Genomic DNA, 9,881 nt, shown 5'->3' with positions numbered 1-9,881 from the left:
CCTGTCTTCCTTCCTCTCTCCCTCCCTTTTTTCTCCCTCCATCCCTCGTTCCTTCCTTCCTTCTTTAGACAGTCTCAATCTGTCACCCTGGGTAGAGTACCCTGGCCCCTCAGCTTATAGCAACCTCAAACTCCTGGGCTGAAGCAATCCTCCTGCCTCAGCCTCCCGAGTAGCTGGGACTACAGGTGCCCTCCGCAACACCCCTGGCCCATTACTGATTTCTCTCCCTAGCACTTTTCAGACAAAACTAATTTTTCTTCCACCAGTCATCTTTCAAACATTTAAACTGAGATGTGCTGTCCCTGCCGAGAGATCCCTTCGCTCACAAATTATTCCAGGGCTTCCACTCAGTTGACTTTGAGAGCTTTTTGCTGATCTTATTTCTCTGTGCCCCTCATGGGCTGGGGGTGCTCAGAGTTCTTAGAAAGTCTGGCAGGTCAGGCCTCCTGCCCATGGAGGAGCCAGAAGGTCTGCAGTCTGTGCAGGAAAACAAGCACATCCGGTGGAACTTCAGAAGTGGTCGTGGGTGGCATTTGCAGCACTGATGATAAACTCTGGGAAGCTCTGGTCCCACTTGGAGAATGGCTGACGTGTGTTACGAAACCGCGCCGCGCTCAGCCAGAAGCACGCACTGAGTGGGTTGGAGCCAGGAGTGGGGGAGACGGTTTGTAAAGGCTTATTTTAGCTTTAGTCATAGATTTCAGAGACACACATGCTGCTATAAATACACATAAGTATCTCAGGCTTACTTCCTGAGAAAAACATGTCAGTTTATGTTCACAACTGTTTTCTTTTTAAAGAAGCTATAAATACCAGAAGCTCAATATCTGAAGGGCTAATTAAAAATTTTTTAAAAGAGCAGCTTATCTTCATTCCTTTTTTAGGAAACATTTTCAATATAGACTGATGGTTTAACCAAAAGCAGCTGCTCCGTTTCACATGCAAAAGCGTGATTGAAAAAGTGCTTTAAAAAAATGATTTTGACTGTAATTCTTTTCAATAAAGTCTATTCCCCCCCCCCATATTTTTACTGAAAGACTTTGAAAATACATCTCTTCAGTGTTTTTTTTATTTGTATTGCTTTAGGATTTTATATGATTTTCTTTCTGATCCAAAATGAATGTCAGAATCAAAACGTCTAAATAAAACTACCACTCTTTCTTACGAGCAATAATTAAAGGTTTTGACGATTGTATTTAACAATTTTTCAAAGAAATTAACCACCGCTATAGAGGAAATGGACATCTAGAATAGGTTTCATGTAAAAATATGAAATAGGACAGAGACTCTCAAAATAAATGCTTAACGGAATGATTGTCACTCCTCTTCTTAGGTACAGAAAAATGGAAGAAATTTAGCATCAGATGAAGGTAACAACACAGCCACTAACCAACTGTTTTATCTTTGTGTTTACTTTCGCCCTTTCTGGGCTAAATGCTAAATATTTTTCTTCTGTAAAACAAATTCTAAAACTATTTATTATTTTATCTATTTATTGATTGAGTTTCGAGACATAGTCTCATTTTTTGTTGCTGCAGGCTAGAATGCCATGGCCTCAGCCTGGCTCACAGCAACCTCAAACTGCTGGGTTCTAGCGATCCTCCTGCTTCAGTCTCCTGAGATGCTGGGACTACAGGTGCCTGCTGTAATGCCTGGTTCATTTTTTTGTTTGGAGTAGAGGCAGAGTCTCACTCTTACTCGGGCTGAGTAAGAACTCCTGAGCTCAGGCGATCCTCCTGCCTCGGCCTCCCCTAGGGTTGCCACTGTGACTGGCATGGAGATTATTTAACATCTACTTTGTGTCAGGCACTGTTCTGGGTTCTGGATTTGTACATAAGTGGGGTAAAGACACCTACAGTCAATGTTGACGTTTTAATAATTATTACTGAAGAAGTAAGATTTATCCTCTGATTTCTGCGTTCACCTCCCTCTCTGGATGGAACCAGGCATTTCGGACGTGCTTTGTGCGTAACTGAACTCTTGATCCTTCTCCCACATCCTGTCCACCTTCACCCTTTCAGGCTTAGGCTTCCTACCAAGCTGTCCAAGACTTAATTTGGGGCCTCTTTGACCCCACCGTGCCCAGCTGAACTGTATGATTTTTAGTGCAGCCTTAATACCTTCCATCCTTCAGCACCGTTTTCCTCTCCTGCTCTTTTGCTCTGGGTTCCCACACACTTTGTGTCTGTTTCCTGCCTTCAAACTCATTCCTACCATGGGCCTTTGCACGGGATTTTCCTTCTGCCTCTGAAGCTTCTTGCTGCGCTCTTTGGTTAATTTCTGTGTCTACTTTAGTCTTAGCTTACGATGTCATTTCTCCCGAGACGCTACCTGACCCATGTTAATGAGCCTCTCACCTAGCTTTCTCTGTTAGATCATCGCCTGCTTTTCCTTCTCTGTCTCTTATGAACATTTTTCTTTGTATGAATAAATGTTTGCTTTGCTTATTTGTTTAAATCTCTTATTTTCTTTAGACACTGTGTTCCACAGACATGAAAACCGTGCCCAAGTCCTCCCCCAGTCCATCACAGAAGCAGATAGCATTTTACCAGGAACACAGCAGGCATTCAGCACATACCCTTGAATAAATCTGCAAATCGCTGATGGAAGGGATATAAAGACCAATGGAATAAATCTGTGGTAGAACTTTAACCCTTAGGAGATGATTAAATAAAGACTATCATGAATATGCTATGCAATAACTTTTTTAAAACTCAAGATTTGGAATCAGAGAATGAGAGTTCTGGGGTTAGCTCTGTCATTTAATTAGCTCCAGTTTGGTGGGGGGAGGGGGGGATTATTTAACTTCTGTAGCATTCAGATCGATTATCTATAAAACGAGGGTAATGGCAGGGATGTTGTGAAAGCACTTTGGAATGGTAACACAGCTTGACATGTTTGATGTCACAACAAAAATGTTGAGGTATCAGGGAGCACCTGTGGCTCAGTGGGTAGGGTGCCAGCCCCATATACTGAGGGTGGCGGGTTCAAACCCGGCCCCGGCCAAACGGCAACAAAAAAATAGCTCGGCGTTGTGGTGGACGTCTGTAGTCCCAGCTACCTGGGAGACTGAGGCAAGAGAATCGCTTAAGCCCAAAAGCTAAAGGTTGCTGTGAGCTGTGACGCCACTGAGTCTACTGAGACATAGTGAGACTCCATCAAAAAAAAAAAGATAAATAAATAAACGAACTGTCCCAGAAACTTCTTTCTAAAATTAACCTCATTAACTCTTATCTTCAGCGCAGAAGGCAAAATTACGCCAGGTGTCCAGGTGCAAGTCACGAATCCTTTTAGAGTAGATTTCTAGACCCTGTTGCCCAAATCATTCACTGAAAATATTTATACAAAGAAGGGAGAGAACAGGGTGTCAACAGGGAAAGGTTGTCTAAGCTGGCGTGGAGTTACCTTTGGCAAAGAGCATCAGCAAATCATAACCTCCGGGCTCCTGCCACATTTCTGGGAAACAGAAATGGACATTGTTTCCCCACGATGGTCTTGTCCTCTAAACAATTTTGAAACTCCTTAATCTCTCAAATCTATCTGAATGCTCACAGGCGGTAATCAAGGAGAGCTGCTCAATGTCATATAAAAATAGTACTCAGACTTTAAAGACAGAGCCTGCAGCTAGTTTGAGAGCAAGGCAGCAAAGGTTTTAGATCATGGGCTTTTCCTAGCAGAAGAGTACTAGTTTAGAAATCAAATAATACAGGCTGCACCTGTGGCTCAAAGGAGTAGGGCGGCGGCCACATATACCAGAGGTGGTGGGTTCAAACCTGGCCCCAGCTAAAAACGGCAAAAATAATTTTTTTTTAAAAGAAATCAAATAATACTAAGAATAAAAGTCATGGGTTTGGGAGTCAGGTAGCCCTGGGCTTGAGTTTAAGTTGTCTCATCATAGCTGAAGGGCTGGGAAAGTGTATTATTTGCCCATTATTGCTGTAATAAATTGCTGCAAATTTAGTGGCTTCCACAACACAAATTATTTGTTACTTTTCAAGATGCCAGGTGTCTAAAATGATCTGGGGGCCTATGCTCCTCCCCGATGCACTTGTACAGGCTGCCCACCTCCCTCAGCTCCTGGGTCCTTCCTCCATCCTCAAAGCCAGGACCGTGGTCTCTTCCCTCTGACCTGTCTCCCTTTTATCAGGACTCTGGTGACTGCATGGGCTGACAGTCTAACCCGCGATAAATCTCCCTATCTCAAGATCTTTACCTCATTCACACTTGTAAAGTCCCTTTTCCCGTATAAGTTCTACCTTTTTCTTTCCTCATAGATTTCAGGGATTAGAAGCTGGACAGCTGAGGGGGTCATTACGGCAGAGAGTACAGTTCTCTTGTCTTTGACGTGAGAACTTCAAATATTTTCACTGGATGGGGGTGTTAGGAGAATTAAACAAAAGTGTATACATTGTTATCAAATAGCATGATAAAAATAATTTCTTGATTAAGTGATTTAAGAACTTTGAAAACATTCTTGGGAAAAGTAAATCTGACCCCTGCCCTTGGTGGAGAAAGACTTTAAATGAGTGATCGCAAAAATAAATGTAGGTTTGTAAATTCTGAGGAAGCACTCGCAAGAAAGAGGACGGGGCAGGTTGGCAAGGACCAGGGAGGCCTCTTCGTAAAACGTCAGCTGACAGCTACTTAGTCAGAGAGGCCTCGCTGATCCTCGATAACATACTCAGCTTTCAGTTGGTATTTTATGAGTAACTGGGAATTTCTTAGCTGAGACAAAAAGTAAAGAAGAATATTCCAGAGAAAAGTGAGCAAAGCCCCACAGCAGGAATGAGTGTGGAACATCCGAGGAAATTTGACGGCGGAAAGACTTGGTAAAGGCCATGTTGATTAGTAGGATGCAGGCACTCCAATCTGTACAAATAATCAACACATTGAATCCCATAATGGCATAAATGTATTTATGATCTATGTACAAATGACTTAATAAAAAAAAATAAAGAAAGACTCAGGGAGAAAGTGACATAATAAGATGCAGAAGTGACGAGGGACCCGGCGGGTCACGCTGAGAAAGGCTGTGCCCGGGAAGAAATGGGGCTTGTCCTGAGAGGCCTGGCGAGAGTGGTTCAGTCAGACCCCGGTTAGGAAGTGTGGCTCTTGGGGGCTGTATGGGGAGTTCAGGGCAAGAATGTAACCAGGAATGCCCAGAAAGAGATGTGGTCTGAGTCCAGGTGAAAGATGATGGACTGGCACAGGCTGGGCAGGGGGGGATTTATTGTGGACTGCCCTTGGGATCGACATCTGCAGGTGGGGAAGAAAGAGGACTGGACGGGGTGGGTCTCACCCTGCTTTGAGAGATGACCTCAGGTGTGGATATGGGACCTAGCATGTCCAAAGACTGGGACTCTACATAGCCGTACGGGTCAGCCTCTGGACGCTGCCTGGCCAAGAAGGGGAATAGGGTTCCCCTGGGTGACATGACCTTCCTCAGTGGTGGCAGTTCCCACTGGGCGCTCACAGCTAGGCATCTGAGAACATCTTAAAGGGAGCTCTGGGTCACGTATCTCCCACCATATGGAGGCCAGTTATAGATAGTTGTGATGAAAATAGAGAGAAAGTGGACGGCTTTGAGGAAGATTTTGTAGATAGAGCTAACAGATCTATTTGATATTTACAGAGGGAGAAAAGGGGTGAAACTTAGGTGGGGGCCAGCTTTCAGGATTTTATAACAAAATAGATATTTTACCACTTTTTAAAATATATTGGTATTGATCAATTAGATAAATAAATGAGTCTATACTTCAGAGGATGATTCCAGATCGGGGCTCAGAATTTGGGAGTTATCAATAATAAAAAGCATGAACCCACATAAAGAATTACCCCAAGAAAGGGAGTAGCATGAGAAGGTTGAAGGGGCCGTGAGTAATGCCTGGAATTAACACGGGTTATGTAAATTTCTCCTCACTGTGCTTGACATACAATAAAAACTCAGTAAATCCTTGCTGCCATAATAGCTTTTATTAATGAGAAAAATGGTTGCCACCAAGGTGTGCTGTGTCTGCCGGTAAATCTGTAGTTGTGGAACAGAAGGTTCTTCCCTGGAGAAATAGGGACACACAGCAGCCAGTTGGTCATGAGCTGAGTACCAGCTCACTTAGCAATGTCCTGGGAGGACTCTCGGGAGGGGTCATTCTGGCCTCCTGTTTATCTTCCCTGCTCCCGCTGCCCCACCCGGGCTGCTGTTCCTTTGTCGTGCAGGTGTGCCTCTGCCAGTTATACACAGCTGACTCCTCCACCCACTTCAGGTATTTGCTAAGTTTTGAAGAGCTATCCCTGAATACCCTAGGAAAGCCTCACTCTTCCTGTTCATCACTTTCTGAAATGACGCACATTACTCTACAAATATACATGTCTGCACTGTCTATTTCCAGTAGAATGAACCACAAACTTCACTCTTTGGTTTGTTTGGTTTACTGTTGTATTTCCAATGCCTAGAAAAGGCATTAATATGCATTTCATAAATATCGATTGAATAATTAGTACATAAATTAATGAATGAATATCAGAAGAGCCCCCTGACTCAATGGCACTTTCCCCACCGTGTCTCCTGGTCCTCCTCCCCCGTGTACCTTTTCTATTTTTTTTTAGAGATAGAGTCTTACTTTGTCGCCCTCAGTAGAGTGCCATGGTGTCATAGCTCATAGCAACCTCCGGCTCTTAGGCTTAGGTGATTCTCTTGCCTCAGTCTCCCGAGTAGCTGGGACCACAGGCGCCTGCCACAACACCTGGCTAATTCCACGTACCTTTTCTAGATGTAACTTAACTAGCTGATAAGAAGCTGAAGGCCAGCTCAGCCTTCTTGGAGGTCTGGAAAGTGGACCAGATACCAAGTCTGTGAAGACAGAGAACTCTCCAGGGCCCTTTAAAGCTGAGATCTAACGTATGACAGGTCCATGCTTCCGTGGGGACACTTGCTGGCTGAATTTTATGGAAGGCAGGAAGAACCAATTTAAATTCTTCCAAAGTAGGCATTGCTCTATGTCTGAGTGTTGCCAAAGTAAATTTTATGAACAAAAGGTCAACTCATTCCTTTTCTGTCCTGTGCACATAACACCCTGGATTAACTTTCCTACCCCCTTGCTGGCTATTCTTACTGCTATAGACACAAGCCTAAGGAAATGCCGTTGATTGTTATTACTGTTATTAAATTACAGTTGCATTCAGGGACAGGAGATTGGCACTTGCAGACGGCCTCTGAGAAATCACGGCTTCAGGTTGTGTCACGTCAGCATTTTGTGGTTATAAACCCCTTCTGTGGTCTGACATAATGGGGAATGTTACCCTTGATGGTTCCACTTTCTCTCCCTCAGGCAGGAGTTGAAGGGGTGCCAGGGCTGACAGAGGTGTCAAAGGGCACGGGGAGAGACTGCCAAGTGTTTGCAGTGCCCTTTGTGAACTTCTCTGGGAATGAAACTGTCCTGAGGTTAGCAGAACCCCTTGTTCTGATTGTTGTTTAGAAAGATTTTGAAAGTCTGAGCCACCTTGTTTGTGTTTTATCTTCACAGTTACCTGTTTTCAGCTATATTTTAAGAAGGGGCCACGTGCATGCAGTCCCGTCGCCCCACATGAAATAAAAAGAAAGACTCGAAGCCTGGCCCTGATCACAGGACACACTGAAACGGCCCTGATCACTCACTGAACACGCTGAAATGCTGCTTTAAGGAGCATTTTACAGGAGAAAAGGATATTGGCAACTCAACTGTTAAGCCTCTTCCTGGAGATCACTCTGATGTCACCAGTGTAATCTGAGCCTGGAGCTTTTGTTCACACTTTAAATAGCAGTGCAGGAATGATTTTGCTACACACACTCTCTGGAGAGCCTGGGAGCCGCATTCTGGAAGATCCCCACGTCCATGAGAGCAAAGCCAAGCCGCCGAGCGGTCAGCACCATGTCCACCTCGCTGAGAGTCAGCCCGTCCATCCACGGCTACCACTTCGACACGGCCTCTCGCAAGAAAGCCGTGGGCAACATCTTTGAAAACATAGACCAAGAATCGCTACAGAGGCTCTTCAAAAACTCTGGAGACAAGAAAGCAGAGGAGAGAGCTAAGATCATTTTTGCCATAGATCAAGATTTGGAGGAGAAAACGCGAGCCCTCATGGCCCTGAAGAAGAGGACCAAAGACAAGCTTTTCCAGTTTCTGAAACTGCGGAAATATTCCATCAAAGTTCACTGAGGGCAAGAGAATGGATAAGGACATTATCCAAAGACGGACATTCAAAGACCAAGTGAGTTTGTGAGATTCTAGCAAAGGCGGCGTGTGGCAGCTGCCGGGCCAGCTTCTCTTCTGTCAGGACTCCCAAGGCTGGATGGGACAGGAGGAGCCCGGCAAGCTAGTTACAGACTCCAGCCAGTTTTACGCCTGTGGTGTTACAGTGGAGAACAAAATGCTTTCAGCCAGATTCAGAAACTTTCCCTGCAGGCCAGGATTGATGCTGATAGCAGGGTCTGGACAGATGTAAGGAGAAGACAGGCGGCTGGAGATGACATATATCCAGGGTCACTTTGTCAGGCCCCAGGACTTCACTTTAAACTGAACTTTTTTTTTTTTTTTTTTTAATCAAACTGGGTAGGGGGAGAGGGGAGGGAGAGGATGAACAGGGAGATAGGTTCCCTTGCATAAATTGTTTACTGCATTTTTTTGATTGAATGTTTGAAATGTTGCCAAGCCTCAATGTTGGTATAGCCTTTTAGAGATGGGTGATTAATTATTTATTTGCATTTATTCCAATGACTGGAAGGGTGCACCACGTGGATGATAAGTACAATTCCAAGGTAACCAAGATACCTTTAGTATCAGCCCTGTAAAAACTACACGCACCTTTCGGTTTGTAAAGGGTTTTTATACTTTTCAAACGGGTTGCACAGAAGTTAAAATGATGGGGTCCTTTATAAAATCCAAAGTACTGTGAAAAAACTTTATAATTTTTTTTATCTTCTGACTAATGCTAAAAACATAATCTAAATTTCATATAGTTACTACAGTCAGCATTAGGAAGTGAATGTGATATACTCAGTAGTTTATAAAGATGCTATGGTTTCTATAATTTATTATACATGGCAAGCGATATGCAACTATAATAAATTATTATATACTAGGCTGGTTTGGGTCTGTGATGCTTGGTTTACAAGGAAAAAAAGACATGATACATTTTGATGATTATAAATGTTCTTAAAGTTTTATCTCTAAAAAGTAAAAAAGTCTTTTTAGAGTAGCTTCACATTAATTATCAAACTTTTTCAAAACAAAGTCTTACTTCAAATATTTGGGAAGTTTCTCTGCCCTTATTTTGGAGCGTAAGAGATACAGAAATTCAAGGATTGACCTGACAACATTGCTGTTTATGTACCCACTGAGGGGGAGTTTTAAAAGGCTTTCTCTTCATGTTTTTGAATTTTTTCCTTGGTGATTTTAGTAGCTATGGACATTTTGCGGGTTTAGAATCTGAATTGTGGTCAAGAGTCTGAGGGTTATCACTTTAGTTAACATAAATATAGGAGTAACGTTACCAGCTCTTTTTGTTTCCTCATAAAAGTATAATATTATAAAGTGTTTCTAGGAAGGCATATGTCAGTGTCTGCTGTGCTTTTCTAACAGAAAGAAATAAAAATTCCACAGAAATTGAGCATTTAAGAAATACGTACAAAGCCTTTTTCAAAACGCTGAGCGCAGGGAACTGAGACAAGGGAAATACTAAAAACTCTGGGGAGGTTTTTATGAGTCAGGGTGTTAAAATACTAAATTTTAAAACAGGAAATCAAGTGGTAGAATCTACTTTCAAATATTAGCTGATGCATTCACTAAAGACAATAAAAATAACTCCATTAAAAAAAAATTCTTTCCAAGACAGCATCCATGAAAATC

The 9,881-nt window shown here is 43.1% G+C and overlaps 1 protein-coding gene across 1 annotated transcript; it reads left to right on the top strand.

The window, feature by feature from the left end:
• The first annotated feature begins 7,579 nt into the window (after positions 1–7,579).
• TCIM (transcriptional and immune response regulator) lies at positions 7,580–9,113 on the top strand. The gene has a single exon (XM_003801080.3). It carries the CDS (start codon positions 7,869–7,871, stop codon positions 8,190–8,192), a length of 324 nt encoding a protein of 107 aa, XP_003801128.1. The 5' UTR covers positions 7,580–7,868; the 3' UTR covers positions 8,193–9,113.
• Positions 9,114–9,881: the final 768 nt, after the last annotated feature.

The sequence above is a fragment of the Otolemur garnettii genome, unplaced genomic scaffold (genome assembly GCF_000181295.1).
Source record: "Otolemur garnettii isolate 467f Iridium unplaced genomic scaffold, OtoGar3 scaffold00197, whole genome shotgun sequence".
In the NCBI taxonomy this organism is placed as follows: domain Eukaryota; kingdom Metazoa; phylum Chordata; class Mammalia; order Primates; family Galagidae; genus Otolemur; species Otolemur garnettii.
This window is presented reverse-complemented; position numbering and strand designations above follow the sequence as displayed.